At 41.6% G+C, this 16,263-nt stretch overlaps 1 protein-coding gene across 4 annotated transcripts in view; it reads left to right on the plus strand.

Annotated features, from left to right (window-relative positions):
* DRP2 (dystrophin related protein 2) overlaps positions 1-16,263 on the plus strand; it is a 311,219-nt gene that overhangs the window by 223,606 nt on the left and 71,350 nt on the right. For all 4 annotated transcript variants that reach the window (XM_075835576.1, XM_075835579.1, XM_075835580.1 and 1 more), the window contains one exon: positions 10,155-10,220. In XM_075835576.1, the coding sequence (XP_075691691.1) occupies positions 10,155-10,220 (66 nt within the window). The remainder of the gene's footprint in view (positions 1-10,154; positions 10,221-16,263) is intronic.

A 16,263-nucleotide genomic window follows, 5' to 3' on the forward strand; every position in this document is an offset into this window, starting at 1 on the left:
GACCAGCCTATTTTAGACGTTAATGACCAAGCTATTTTTTAAGTTTTTCCATCGTCGCATTCCAAGAGCTATAACTTTTTTATTTTTGCGTCGACATAGCTGTATAAGGTCTTGTTTTTTGCGGGACAAGTTGTATTTTTTAGTAGCACCATTTTGAGGTACATATTATTTATTGATTAACTTTTATTAACTTTTTTTGGGGGGGGAATAGAAAAAAATCTGAAATTTCGCCACTCTTTTTTGCGTCTTAAATCTACGCCGTTTACCGTGTGCTATAAATAACACAATAACTTTATTCAGCGGGTTATTACAATTGCAACGATACTAAATTTGTATAGTTTTTGTATGTTTTACTACTTTTACACAGTAAAAACGCTTTTTTTTCAAAATTATTTGTTTTTGTGTCTCCATATTTGAAGAGCCGTGACGTTTTTATTTTTTCGCCGATGCAGTTTTATGAGGGCTTTTTTTTTGCGGGACGACTTGTAGTTTTTATTGGTACCATTTTGGAGTAGATGCGACTTTTTGATCACTTTTTAATCACATTTTTTTAAAGTCAGGATTCACAGAAAACAGCAATTTTGAAACTTTTTTATTTAATTTTTTACGGCGTTCACCGTGCGGGATAAGTAATGTAATAGCTTTATAGTCGGGGTTGTTACGGATGCGGTGATACCAAATATGTGTAACTTTTTAACTTTATTTTGTTTTTTTAATACTAAAGCAGTTTGTAAGGGGAAAAGTGGGTTTTTCATATTTTTTTCACATTTTTTTTAAATTAACTTTATTAAACTTTTTTTTTAACTTTTTTACTAGTCCCACTAGGGGACTTTAATATGTGATTCTGCGATCGGTATTATAATACACTGCAATACTTCTGTATTGCAGTGTATTATGCCTGTCCGTTTAAAACGGACAGGCATCTGCTAGGTCATGCCTGCGGCATGATCTAGCAGGCATTCATTACAGGCAGACCTGGGGGCCTTTATTAGGCCCCCGGCTGCCATGGGAGACACAGACACTCGGCGATCGTATCGCCGGTTGTCGGTGGGAGAGAGAGGGAGCTCCCTCTCTCCAAAACCACTCAGATGCGGTGCTCGCTATTCAGCACCGCATCTGAAGGGTTAAACGGGTGAGATCGATAATAATATCGATCTCACCCGGCAGAGCAGGGACGCTCCCAGCCCTCAGCTGCCTCTGGCAGCTGAGAGCAGGGAGATTTGACAGCTACCTGCTCTGTTTAATTATTCCGATGCCGCGACGTAAAAAGTCTATGGCATCGGAATAAGGCCCGTTAGTGACCGACGTAAAAAGACTATGGGCCGGTCACTAACGGGTTAAACTGCTGCATGGCTACGGATGCATTTCTAATTATATTGCGTTTACATTTTTGTAATACTTAAATAATATTTTTGCCTTCAGATTTCTGGATGGGATCAATATTTGGGACATCTGATCCATCACTCTATCTACTCCCCCCTTTTTTTGCCCTGTAGAGGGCAAGCGAACTGCAGAATCAGGCCTTGACTTTAGTTAAAAAGTGAAGGACGGCAACATTTTTGAAGAATCATTTATGATGTTTTGCATACTGGTTACCAATTGTGACCTAGCAGCAAGCTCATCATTCAACTTGGCAATGATGGCATCCGTATATGCCGCCTTATCCTTAAATGCATTGATCACAGCATAAGACTCAGTCAGCTGTGCATCAATATCATCACCAGGATTTCTCAAAACTATCACCTGCGATTCCAGCATGGAAATTTGCTTATCTCTAACAATTTTCATTGGGCATTCGCTGCCATTTCTGTCTGCAAAGTACAAACTCGCTTCAAATTATTGACACAACACTGGCAGTGAGAATTTGGGGAATCACTGTTCACTTCTGAGTGTTCAGGCTTCCACAACGTCTTCTCATAAACAGATCAGTGTAGCAAGCATGTGGAGCCGGTTTGGAGGTTTTTTTAAAAACACTCCTTTTGCCAATACACATCTTATCATGTGCATAAGCCTCATCCAGCAGAGTGGACCACAGCATTTCTGCTGAGTTGTAAGTAGTGGGTGGTACTGGATTGAATGTACTGTATTTTTCAAGGTGTTTGATTGTGGAGAAGACCAAACTCACTCTTTCTGAAGTCATCTTAGTCAGTATTGTCCTCCTTGTCCCTTCTGTGCTGTTTGGAAAAGGTCCTTTTTGTTCCAGGACGCCTTTTCCCAACCAGCTGGACGTCAACTGAGGAACACCAACATTGATGCTTCAGAACACTCTTCGATCTGCGTCACTCGATCGGCCGACGATTCGTCGACGTAAAACAACACATAGCAAGGCAAATAAAAAAACTTTAATATCTTTAAAAAAAAGAACAAGTTAGGTTCGCTGTTTTTAATCGTATTCTGTATTAAGCCTTAAATAAAATTGTGCTACCCTTCCAATCTTCAAGATTTAGGCACACGGAATTGTACTTCACCATGTAAGTATCTTACCTGTCCACACCTCTCCGCCTATCTAAGTCCACAGTTGAACACAGTTCTATATTAACAAAACACAAGAATAAATTTATAAACAGTATGAGCCTGGCTCGCCATATGTAATAGGGTATGTATTTGTTGGGGATCACTGGGCTAGTGTCGCCCACTGTTACTATCTCCTTTTATTAGGGTCACTAGGATTATGCCTAGCTCCCCTACCTTTTCCCTTGAATTACGCTTTTGCAACTGTAGGGCCACCCAACACTTTATCTCACGCTCCCTAGTTTGAAATCCACATTCATATCTTGCAGTATTATTGTCCCTAATCTGTAAATCCACTCAAGTTATTTCCTCTTGAGTAGAGCATCTCTATCACCTCCTCTGCACAAAATTGGCACATGATCAATGATACGAAATCTCAACTGCCTCTCTGTATGTCCAGCTCCAGAAAAATGTTTAGAAACAGGTAAGTCTAAGGGTTTCTGCCTAATACGTGTCTTGAGATCCAATGTGGTCTTACCCACGTACCACAAACCACAGGGGAACTGACGTAAACACACAACGTAGGATGAATTGCAGGTCAAATAATGACGGATGTCAAACACCCGATGAGAAGAAGGATTTATGAATCTATAGCCCCTATTACAGCGGGCGATTTTTACCAGTGCAGCGAGCACTGATCAGCGAGACATTGTTGATCGGCGCTCATTTGCTCCTGTCACACGGAGCTATGGATGGGGACGAGCGGACGTTACTCCGATCGCTTGTCCCCATACATTATTATCATGTCAGCAGCGCGTCTCCCTGTTTACACATGGAGATGTGCTGCCGACAACGATAATATTTTACTTTTTTTAAACGATAGGATCAGCAGATGAACGAGCGTTTGCTCGTTCATCTGCTTATCGCTGCCCTGTTTACACGGCAATTATCGGCAACGAGCGTTATCTGAACGCTTGTCTGCCGGATAATCGCCCAGTGTAAAAGGACCTTATCTCCTTTCACCATTAAATTACAAGTATCACAACACAAACAAGGAAAACAGCCCTTTTTGGCTGCTCTCAAATAGGATTGGGAATCACTTTTCAAACTCCTGATCAGCTCTGGGTAATCTATCACGCAGGTTTTTTACATGTCTGTATGAAGGTACACTATTAGGGACTGGAAACCCCCTTTAATGGTATTATGGCACTTCACAACATCTGTAATGGTTGTATGGTGTCAGAAAACCAGCTTTGGAAAATTGCTCTCTAAAAGCCAGTTTGCGCACCATTCGTCGTGCCCAGTGTGTAAGAAATGCACAGACATTTGGTATTGCTGAAGTCGGCAGAAGTTGCCAAATATGTGTTAAGGTGTGTTTACCCAGTGTAAAAAAAAATCACATATTTTTTTCCATTTTTCCTTCCATTTTAAAAAAAGTTAAATATATCTATTACTATTTTTACAAAAAAAAAAAAAAGACCAAATACATATAGGTTGGAATAATGAGGGTATGTGCACACGTAGTGTCTTCAGCCATTTTTAGGGCCATAAACGTCCCAAAAAACGGCTCAAAAATCGGAAGCAGAACGCCTACAAACATCTGCCCATTGATTTCAATGGGAAATACGGTGTTCTGTTCCGACATGGCATTTTTTACACGGCCGTTTTTCAAAATGGGCGCGTAAAAAAAGGCCCGCGAAAAAGATGTGCATGTCACTTATTGAGCCATTTTTGGAGCCGTTTTTCATTGACTTAATATAAAAACAGCTCCAAAAACGCCCATAAAAAACGCTGCAAAAAATGCTAGTTGTTTAAAAAGTGGCTGAAAATCAGGGACTGTTTTCCCTTGAAAACAGCTCTGTATTTTCAGCCGTATTTTGTTAAGCGTGTGAACATAGCCTAATGGAACAGCAATTTACTTTTAAATTGACAAATGGCTAAATCTTGAAAATGTGCCTGGTCAGAAAGGGTGGTAAAGCTTCTGGTCAGGAAGTGCTTAGATAGGCAGGGAGTATATAAAACAATTTTTTTGTGCTGCCATATTCTGTGAGCCATAACTTTTTTAATTTTTTCATCGCTTGAGCGTTGTGAGGGCTTATTTTTTATGTTAAGAGCTGTAGTTTTTATTGGTACCATTTTTGATATGACTTTTTGATCACTTTTTATTAAAACATTTTTTAGAGCAAATGTGACCAAAAAACAGTGATTCAGGAGTTAGATTTTTTTTTTTTACGGCCTTCACCATGCGAGTTAAAAAATGTAAAATTGTAATAGTTCAGACTTTTACGGATGCATCAATATCAATGATTTTATTGTTATTATTATTATTATTATTATTGTTACTTTAGAGGGAAAATGGGAAAAGTTTATTTTTAAATTAGAATTTTTTTTTTTGTGCACTACTAAAAACTTTATTTAACTATCTTTAACATTTTTTATTACCCCCCTAGAGAATTTGAACCAGCTAATGTATCGCAGTGTATTGTCATTTAATTTTTACCATCTTCTGTTAACAGGAGAATGAAAATGGCAGACCTAGGGGCCTTTCTTTAGGCCCCCAGGCTGCCATGACAACTATCGGTGGCCTTCGACCGCATCGTGGGGGAAGTGATAGGCAGTCAGAGGGGGTGACCCGCTTCTTTTCTAACGGCTTAGATGCCGCGGTCACTATTGACCGTGGCATCTAAGTGGTTAAACGGACAAGATCAGAGTTCTCACTGACATCAGCTGTGTATGGAGCCGGTTCATCCTATTATCCCGCACCATACTTAAATACCTGCACCAGGATATACAGTGTTGTTTTGATGCGTCAAGGGGTTAAAAAAACTCAAAACCCACAGGAATGCACCAATCAATTTTTGTGTGCAAATTTAATTAAGGATTACATTGGTGTATAATTTTCCATCTCCCTACTCAAACTCTAAGGCTATTTTCACATTTCAGTCGTGTTTTTTTGCCACGATTTTGGAAACATTTCAGCAAAAGTGCTAAAATTTTGCAGCGATTCTGTTAAAATCCATCAAGAAAACAAATTGACCACAAGGTGTGATCACAGCCTAACCCTAATCCCAATTCCCTGAACTTAATCTAATGCATTAACTAATACTGATTTTATATAGTTGGAAACTATCGTTTATGGCAAACGTCAGTGGATGAAAATGTGTTTTCTGACTGACAGAAATCTTTTCCATCCAGCAGAAATGGATAAGATATTCCTCTCTAGTGATTATCGTTATCGCTATGACTGTAGCGTGTAATGAGTATAGCTAAAGAAGCGGTGAGCAGATTTTGTGCTAAAGATTGGTCCGGACAGGATAGGGACAGTGTAAAATGTACAAACTTTATTGATGTTTGCTTGTGGTGCAAGTAATTGGTACGTCTTATTTGATGCAGCGATTCGGACACTGGTAAATTACTTGGTTCTGGAGTCAATAAGTGGCCTAAAAAGGTGCTACTTTATATCTTCTCAATCCTTCTCTGAAAAAAAATAAAGAAACCTCCCATATGTAACAGAGTATGTTCTCTGATTGATAAGGGGGTGATGAAAAGAGTTCAAGTTACCCTTTCCCCTTTCCATCAACAGTCATACAGGGTTACAGCTTTAACCTCTCCCTGCATGCTGCCCCTCCTCTCCTCCACACAGGCTGAAGTGGAAAATGGAAATAATACCTGCCAACATTCAAGTATCGCAAAGAGGAACAACTTTTTTTCTTTTAAGCCACGCCTCTAACCTCGCCCAATTGCCACCCATACTCACACAGTTCGGTCCACAAAGTATCATGCTCCCATAGTGCCTCCCCACAGTATAATACCAAATAGCGGCCCCCCACAGTATAATGCCCCCATAGTTGCCCCCACACAGTATAATACCCCATAGTGCCTCCCTCACAGTAGAATGCCAAATAGCTGTCCGCATACACAGTAGAATACCACCATAGCTGCCCCCATACAGTATAATGCCCCCCTAAGATGCACCATACAGTGTAAAGCCAACACAGATGCCCCCATACAGTATAATGCCTACACAAATATAACGACCCCATAGCTGCATAATACCCACACAGATGCCCCCATGCAGTTTAATGCCCACACAGATACTACCATACAGGATAATGCTCCCATACAGTATATTGCCACATAGCTGCCCCCATACACCATAATGTCCGCATACAGTATAATGCCCCTATACTGTAGAATGAGCCATAGCTGCACCATACAGTATAATGCCCCTATAGCTGCCCCATAGACTATAATGCCCCCTTAACTGCCACTATACAGTATAATACCCACGTAGTGTTGCAGTGCCCACATATAAAGTGCCATATTGCCCACATATAGTGCCACAGTGCCTATGTAGATAGTGCCACACACAGTGCCCATGTAGATAGCGCCAGTGTCCCCTGTAGATAGTGCACATATAGTGCCACAGTGCCCATGTAGATAGTGCCCCTTGAAGATAGCGCCACCACCCCTGTAGATAGCACCTCTAAGAGCGGAATCCCAAGCCAGATCATCGGCTACACTGTGGCTACGGATTCCGCTCCAGGAGGGGCCCCTGACGTCACTATCCATATATAAATAGTGACGCCAGGGGCTCCTCCAGGAGCAGAATCCCTGGCCAGAGAGTTGAAAACACTCTGGCCAGGGAGGAGCCCCTGACGTCACTGTCCATATATGGACAGTGATGTTAGGGGCTTTAAGATTCCAGAATCCCCAGCCAGATCTTCGGCATATATGGACAGTGACTTCCATGGCTTCCCCGGACTCAGTTCTTAAAGTAGCGCTGTTACCGGGGAGTCCTCGATGAGTCCGCTTAGCAAAGATAGACGCGATGACGTCACTGCATCGCTCCTGTCTGTGCTGAGCGGCTCAGGCCCGCTTCACACAGTGAGTGCTGAAGCAGTTGACACCGGGACATGCCACCTGGGACAGCGGGAAACTGCCCGGAATCCGGGATTGTCACGCTGAATGCTGGACGGTTGGGAGGTATGGGAAATATATGTAGCTTTCACTTAAAGGAACAGTGTCACCAAAAAAATATTTTTTATATCAGTTTGATGTTAGTGTTTTATTAAAAACTTTTGTATTTATTTGTGTGTTTGTGTGTTACTTTTTTTTATTTTTTTACTTTTTCTTCCCTATGGGGGCTGCCATTTTTTTTTCCATTTCTGTATGTGTCAATTAACGACACATACAGACATGGAATACGGCAGCTACAGTCCCATAGTGAATGCGAACGGGGCCCGTTCCATCCACTATGGTGTACGCCGTCTGTGTGGGAACGGCGCATGCGCCGCTCCCACACAGTCCAAGTTGAACTGAGCGCCGCCCGGCGCCATTTTCCTGTAGACTGGAAGTCGCGGCCGGACAGTAAGATTACTACTTCCGGTCGCGGCTTCCGGACTTGTGCACTTGGAGCAGCGGCAGCAGACGGAGCGGACGGACCGGAGGGAGCGGCGGCGGCAGGAGCAGGTAAGTGATTTCTATGTATGTTCGTGTTTCAGTGTGTGTTTACTAGTGTATGTAAACCTTCTACACTGTGTGTTAGCTCAAAAAATGGCGGCACACAGTGTAGGAGGTTTGACCGTTCAATCCCCTCGTTTCTCCCGGCACTAGCCAGGATAAAGGAGGGGGGGATTCTGAGAGCTCACTAGAGCGAGGGATTTTTTTCCAATTTTGCAGCATAAAGCAATGTGGTTGCTTTACCACATGCAATGCTGCAATTTTGGGAATTGCTCCATCTAGTGACCAGTGCTGGGAAATATTATAAATTAGAATCTAATTTATAATATTTCCTGACTCGTGAAAAAAATAAAAAAAATTAGAACAATGTTTAATCACCTACACACTAATTGTTTAACTAAAAAAAAAAAATACATTTTTTGCTAGCAACACATTCCCTTTAAACCTGCTCTAAGTCAGTCGGTGTCATGGCTATAGTGCGATCCAAGAATCTTAAAGGGAATGTGTTGCCAGCAAAACATGATTTTTTTTTTTTTAGTTAAACAATTAGTGTATAGGTGATTAAACATTGTTCTAATTTTTTTTTTTTTTTCACGAGTCAGGAAATATTATAAATTGGATTCAATTGGATTCTAATTTATAATATTTCCCATTGCTGGTCACTAGATGGAGCCATTCCCAAAATTGCAGCATTGCATGTGGTAAAGCAACCACATTGCTTTATGCTGCAAAATTGGGTAAAAAGCCCTCGCTCTAGTGAGCTCTCAGCATCCCCCCCTCCTTTATCCTGGCTAGTGCCGGGAGAAACGAGGGGATTGAACGGTCTAACCTCCTACACTGTGTGTCGCCATTTTTCGAGCTAACACACAGTGTAGAAGGTTTACATACAGTAGTAAACACGCACTGAACACAAACATACATAGAAATCCCTTACCTGCTCCAGTCGCCGCCGCTCCCTCCGGTCCATCCGCTCCGTCTGCTGCCGCTGCTCCATGGGCACAAGTCCGGAAGCCGCGACCGGAAGTAGTAATCTTACTGTCCGGCCGCGACTTCCGGTCCACAGGAAAATGGCGCCGGACGGCGCGCATTTCAAATTGAACTGTGTGGGAGCGGCGCATGCGCCGTTCACACAGACGGCGTACACCATAGAGACTGCGAACGGGCCCCGTTCGCAGTCCCTATGGGACTGTGGCTGCCGTATTCCATGTCTGTATGTGTCGTTAATCGACACATACAGAAATGGAAAAAAAAATGGCAGCCCCCATAGGGAAGAAAAAGTGTAAAAATAAGAAAAAGTAAAACACAAACACACAAATTAATCCAAACGTTTTTAATAAAGCACTAACATCTTTAACATATTTAAAAAAAAATTGTGGTAACACTGTTCCTTTAAGCTTAAAATAGAGAATGATTAGTTAGGTGCATAACTTTATATTGTATGTGCTTTTAGCACATGTTGATAGAAAGTAGCCAACCCCTTCAAGTCTTCATAGAAATGCATTGGCTAAGAGAACAATAGTGTAGGATGCATGCATTTACAAGTTAACAAAAAATTTCATGACACCAAATTTATAAAAATGTGACAATATAATTTACCGCAACTAGAGAGGCATGCTCGACACATCTCTTTTCACTACGCCACATCATGACTGGCATATATTTACTCCAATATTTTGCACAACAAAGTGGTGCAATTCTTAAGTAAATATGGTGCGTTATATGACTTTTTCTGTGTTTTAAACGCAATAATTTCGGTACACGGCACTTACTGTTTGTAATGGAAATTTTGCACATTCTGCCTAGTCAATCTTGCCCATTGATTTGCACAATTTATTACATGACAGTGCAATGACTTGATCAAATAGATGTAAAAAGTTTGTCACAGTTGAAATTACAGTAATGTTAATCCATGACATCTAAAAAAACATTTTTACAATTTCTTTTTAATTTTCGTTTTTTAAGAGCATTTAATAGAAAATGACAGAAATACCAGTAGCAATATAAGAGGAAGGGAGAGAATAAGATAGCAGGGACAATAAAAGCGGATGAGGGAGTCTTGTAGCGGTTTTCAGAATTTCAAGATTATTATTTGTATTTTGTCAGGTAAATATAAAATTCGATAGGAGGAATATCCAATGAGATAACAAAGTTATATAAATAAATGATATGTAAAGTATGGCTCTTTTCTGTTCATGTAATTCTTCAAGTATCATGAAAGATTATTTCCTCCTCTTTTTTAGACTTGCTGAGATGGAAAATCAGAACTGCTCCTTCTTCACTGATAACCTTTCGCCCGATGACAGCCTGTGAGTAATACTTCCACAATTGTAGGTTAATTATATAATAACAACTCATATGTATTATTAACATTAAATCATACAGAAGCAAATAAAACCTTAAAGAGAACCTTTCACCTCCCTATACATGTGCAGCTGAGTGCAGCATGTAATGGGGAGGAAGCCCAGAAGAAGAAACAAGTCACGACCAGATAATTGGAAAAATACAAACAGTCTTTATTAAAGTTAATTTAGACACAGAGACAACATATAAACAATTAAATAATATTAAAATACCATAAACCCTCGAACAGGAATGAAATCCAGACAAAAAAGCAGAGCGACCCCCAGATAGTAAAATATGGTCACAGTCAACTCCTATATACAGCTAAAGTGCATAAGTATAAACTGTTTAAGCAGGTGTTAGGCATAATACATTTGCACAGATGGACACGTATGCATAGTGTAAATAGTAGAAAATCTAGAATGCAGTCCTAAGTACATATAGCACACTGAGCAATATACCTACACCTACATAGTAAAAGATGAATAGGAGATCCGGACCAGGAAGGGGGACCTCTGCTTGACCCGACACGCGTTTCGCTGGTGCTTCGTCAGGGGTCAAGTTGCGGGATCTCGGGGGGGAGGTTGGGCGGGCGTGTCATTTGCAAAAAATTACGTTTGCGGAGTTTACAGTCACTTCTGGGAAAATAGAATTTTGCCTGCCGGATCATGCCAATGGGCAGGGTGTTTTGCAGGAGGTTGGCGGCGGCTACTTAAAATGTAATGGGGAGGGCTGAACAAACCCTGGGGCACTATACATATTTTTTTCTACCTCCCTCCATTCCATGTGATTAATAAAGAATTGTTATTGCCATGTTTATTCATCTTAAAGGGAACCTTTCACCTCCCCATACATGTAAAGCATGTAATGGGGAGGGCTGCACAAACCATGGGGCACTTTAAAAAAAATCTCTATCACCCTCCGTTAGTTAGATATCGGTGCCGTTATATTTGGCGCCCGGTATATAAATAACCCCCTGAACTGTCAATGGGGCGTGTACTGGCAAGGGGACGAGTTACTATGGCTGTGACACTGTCCAATTAGATATGGACAGTGTTACAGCAAGAGCGAGGAGAGAGCGTGCGTGCGTGCGCGCGCTCATGCTCTCACTCTTCAGCTTTCAAGATTAGTCTTCTGCCGAACTGGCAAAGGGACGTGTCACTGCTACGGACAGTGTAAGAGCTATGGAGAGGAGAGCGCGCTCTCATCTCTTCAGCTCTTGCGAGAGATCACTCTTGTATTGTCTGCCGAACTGGCAAGGGGGCATGTCTCTGCTACGGACAGTGTAAGCGCTCCCCAGCTCTTACACTGTCCGTAGCAGTGACACGCCCCCTTGCCAATTCGGCAGACAAAGTACAAGACTGATCTCTCACAAGAGCTGAAGAGATGAGAGCGCGCATGCGCGCTCTCCTCTCCACAGCACTTACACTGTCCGTAGCAGTGACAAGCCCCCTTTGCCAGTTTGGGTGAAAAGACTGATCTTCAAAGCTGAAGAGTGAAAGAGCGTGCGCTTGCACACTCTCTCTCCTCGCTCTTGCTGTGGCACTGTCCATATCTGTTTGGACAGTGTCACAGCCATAGTAACATGCCCCCTTGCCGGTTCCCACCCAGTTGACAGTTCAGGGGGTTATTTAAATATCGGGCGCCAAATATAACGGCACCGGTATCTAAGTAACGGAGGGTGATAGAATTTTTTATTAAAGTGCCCCAGGGTTTGTGCAGCCCTCCCCATTACATGCTGCACATGTATGGGGAGGTGAAAGGTTCTCTTTAAGATGAATAAACACGGCGATAACAATCCTTTATTAATCTCATGGAACGTCAGATGTTATACCTGAGTAACAGCTTTGAGCACTACTTTGTAAGAAAGGTCTAGAAGACCCAGAGAGAGACAGTCAAAGGAAGGGCAATAAATTGATATAACAGTCTTATACTTAAAGAGGCTCTGTCACCAGATTATAAGTGCCCTATCTCCTACATAATCTGATCGGTGCTGTAATGTAGATAACAATAGTGGTTTTTATTTTGAAAAACAATCAATTTTGAGCAAGTTATGAGCAATTTTAGGTTTATGCTAATTACTTTCTTAATGCCCAACTGGGCGTGTTTTTACTTTTGACCAACTGGGCGTTGTGAAGAGAAGTGTATGACGCTGGCCAATCAGTGACCAATCAGCGTCATACACTTCTCATTGTTCCAGCCCATTGTTACAGTGTGATTGTGCAGTGAAAGAAGCTGGGCTGGAACAATGAGAAGTGTATGACGCTCATTGGGTGACGTCACGCTGTGTGTCTGCAGTGAAAGAAGCTAGGTGGGAACGATGAGGTCACCCACAGGTCCTTCAACCTTGACGTCGGAAGAGAGAAGACACATCAGCTCCAGGCGTCAGAGGGTACAGTTGAATTTGCAGCAGCATCACCATGTGCAGGTAAGCATAGTAAACTCCCTAGAGACGAGCATATTACCCTCTCGGACGCCTGGAGCCGATGTATCTTCTTTGTCCGACGACAAGGTTGAAGGACCTGTGGGTGACGTCACGCTGTGTGTCTGCAGTGAAAGAAGCTGGGTGGGAACGATGAGAAGTGTATGACGCTGATTTGTTAGCGTCATACACTTCTATTCACAACGCCCAGTTGGTAAAAACACAATACACGCCCAGTTGGTAAAACGAGAAAACACGCCCAGTTGTCCATTGAAAAGCTCATTTGCATAAATATAAAATTGCTCATAACTTGGGCAAAAATGATCGTTTTAAAAAAAAAAAAAAAAACGTAGCTGTTATCTACATTGCAGCGCCGATCACATTCAATAGGAGATAGGGATTTGATAATCTGGTGACAGAGCCTCTTTAAAAAGTTATGGGTCTAGTCAGGCACTGAGGAAAAAACATCCTGATGTGCAGGCCAGAGGGCACATTCCTTCCTGTAGTAAAAGATTTAAAAAAAAAATTGGTATCGCCGTAATCGTACTGACATGCTGAATAAAGTTAACATGTCATTTATACTGCACGGTGAACACTGTAAAAGAAAATAAAAACATTCAGGAATCACTGTTTTTGTGGTCACCTAGCCTCCCAAAAAACGGAATTAATAGTGATCAAAAAGTCGCATTCCCTTGAAAATGGTAAAAATAAAAATTACAGCTCGTCCCGCAAAAAAATAACTATACTGCTTGTTGGATGGAAAAACAAAAAAAAATGTATGGCTCTAGTAAGGCGAGGATGAAAAAACATTGATGTACGAATGTTTCAAGAAATGGTTATCAAGACCCTAGTATTTGAGAACAAGGAAGGAAAGGGCCATAGCACATATGCTGTAAGCCAGGGCGCCTGTATTGTACCATGACAATGCTTTTCCAGCAAAGATTCCCAAACTACAAAAAGAGGTCCCAAAAAGGTGCAGATTGTGTTCAATAAGGGGGGATAATAAAGGACACTGGACTGTGCACAATGGATTGCTTCAAAGCGTACAGCACATCGATGTAAAGTTGTTTTATGAACCACATTATTTTACCCTCTTATTATGCCCTCGTGTACTCCGCACAGCTTACATATACCCCCACATCCTAAACAGCAATACCAGTAAAACTCCAAACAAAACTACTACGAACCAAAATCTGCTCTCCAAAAGCCAAATGCAGTTTATAAAAGAGGGTTATTTATGGGGGTTTCTAATGTATAGGCCCCTGCAAGCCACTTCAGAACTGGTACCTTAAATAATAGGCTTTTGAAAAAAAAAATGCTGCACATGTATGGGGAGGTGAAAGGTTCTCTTTAAGATGAATAAACACGGCGATAACAATCCTTTATTAATCTCATGGAACGTCAGATGTTATACCTGAGTAACAGCTTTGAGCACTACTTTGTAAGAAAGGTCTAGAAGACCCAGAGAGAGACAGTCAAAGGAAGGGCAATAAATTGATATAACAGTCTTATACTTAAAGAGGCTCTGTCACCAGATTATAAGTGCCCTATCTCCTACATAATCTGATCGGTGCTGTAATGTAGATAACAATAGTGGTTTTTATTTTGAAAAACAATCAATTTTGAGCAAGTTATGAGCAATTTTAAGTTTATGCTAATTACTTTCTTAATGCCCAACTGGGCGTGTTTTTACTTTTGACCAACTGGGCGTTGTGAAGAGAAGTGTATGACGCTGACCAATCAGTGACCAATCAGCGTCATACACTTCTCATTGTTCCAGCCCATTGTTACAGTGTGATTGTGCAGTGAAAGAAGCTGGGCTGGAACAATGAGAAGTGTATGACGCTCATTGGGTGACGTCACGCTGTGTGTCTGCAGTGAAAGAAGCTAGGTGGGAACGATGAGGTCACCCACAGGTCCTTCAACCTTGACGTCGGAAGAGAGAAGACACATCAGCTCCAGGCGTCAGAGGGTACAGTTGAATTTGCAGCAGCATCACCATGTGCAGGTAAGCATAGTAAACTCCCTAGAGACGAGCATATTACCCTCTCGGACGCCTGGAGCCGATGTATCTTCTTTGTCCGACGACAAGGTTGAAAAAAAAATGTATGGCTCTAGTAAGGCGAGGATGAAAAAACATTGATGTACGAATGTTTCAAGAAATGGTTATCAAGACCCTAGTATTTGAGAACAAGGAAGGAAAGGGCCATAGCACATATGCTGTAAGCCAGGGCGCCTGTATTGTACCATGACAATGCTTTTCCAGCAAAGATTCCCAAACTACAAAAAGAGGTCCCAAAAAGGTGCAGATTGTGTTCAATAAGGGGGGATAATAAAGGACACTGGACTGTGCACAATGGATTGCTTCAAAGCGTACAGCACATCGATGTAAAATTGTTTTATGAACCACATTATTTTACCCTCTTATTATGCCCTCGTGTACTCCGCACAGCTTACATATGCCCCCACATCCTAAACAGCAATACCAGTAAAACTCCAAACAAAACTACTACGAACCAAAATCTGCTCTCCAAAAGCCAAATGCAGTTTATAAAAGAGGGTTATTTATGGGGGTTTCTAATGTATAGGCCCCTGCAAGCCACTTCAGAACTGGTACCTTAAATAATAGGCTTTTGAAAAAAAAAATGTACGTTTTAAGCCATACAACGTCCTAGAAAAATAAAAGGACATTCAAAAAATTATACAAACATAAAGTAGACATATGGGAAATGTAAACTAGTAACTATTTTGTGTGGTATTACTATCTGTCTTACAAGCCAGTGTTTTTCACAAATGCTAAATGTATCAACCAAATTTTACCACTAACATAAAGTACATGTGTCATGAGAAAAGTAATACCATTCCAAATTTATTACCGCATAAAGTGACACGTCAGATTTGAAAAAATGGGATGTATCTACAAGGCCAAAACTGGCTATGTCTCCAAGGAGTTAACATTGTTTCATTTTACAACTAACTCAGATAGCATTTAAAAGAAAAAGGAAATAAAAAAGGAAAAGATGTGTGCACCAAAATATTTCAGTAAGCGTAAAAGACTATCATCTATTGATCATACGTCAAAATAAAAGAAAGAAGAACATTATGTTCCATTGAAGCCTTAGGCTATGTTCACACGGAGTATTTTGGGGGAGGAATATCTGCCTCAAAGTTCCAAACGGAATTTTGAGGCAGATATTCCTCCCCCAAAATACTCCGTGTGAACAGCAATTATCGCGCCGTTTTTCGCCCGCGGCCATTGAGCGCCGCGGGCATAAAACACGCTTTCTCCTGCCTCCCATTGAAGTCAATGGGAGGTCGGAGGCGGAAGCGCCCGAAGATAGGGCATGTCGCTTCTTTTTCCCGCGAGGCAGTTTTACTGCTCGCGGGAAAAAGACGCCGACGCCTCCCATTGAAATCAATGGGAGGCGTTCTCGGGCCGTTTCTGCAGAGTTTTGCGACGCGGTTTCCGCGTCAAAAAACTCGGCAAAAGACCCCGTGTGAACATAGCCTAAGAGTAGAGAGCACATACATCAAATAACAATATTCAATATGTCCAGCCTTTGGTATCCACCTATTTGCTTAAAAAA

The sequence above is a fragment of the Rhinoderma darwinii genome, chromosome 8 (genome assembly GCF_050947455.1).
Source record: "Rhinoderma darwinii isolate aRhiDar2 chromosome 8, aRhiDar2.hap1, whole genome shotgun sequence".
Lineage (NCBI taxonomy): Eukaryota > Metazoa > Chordata > Amphibia > Anura > Rhinodermatidae > Rhinoderma > Rhinoderma darwinii.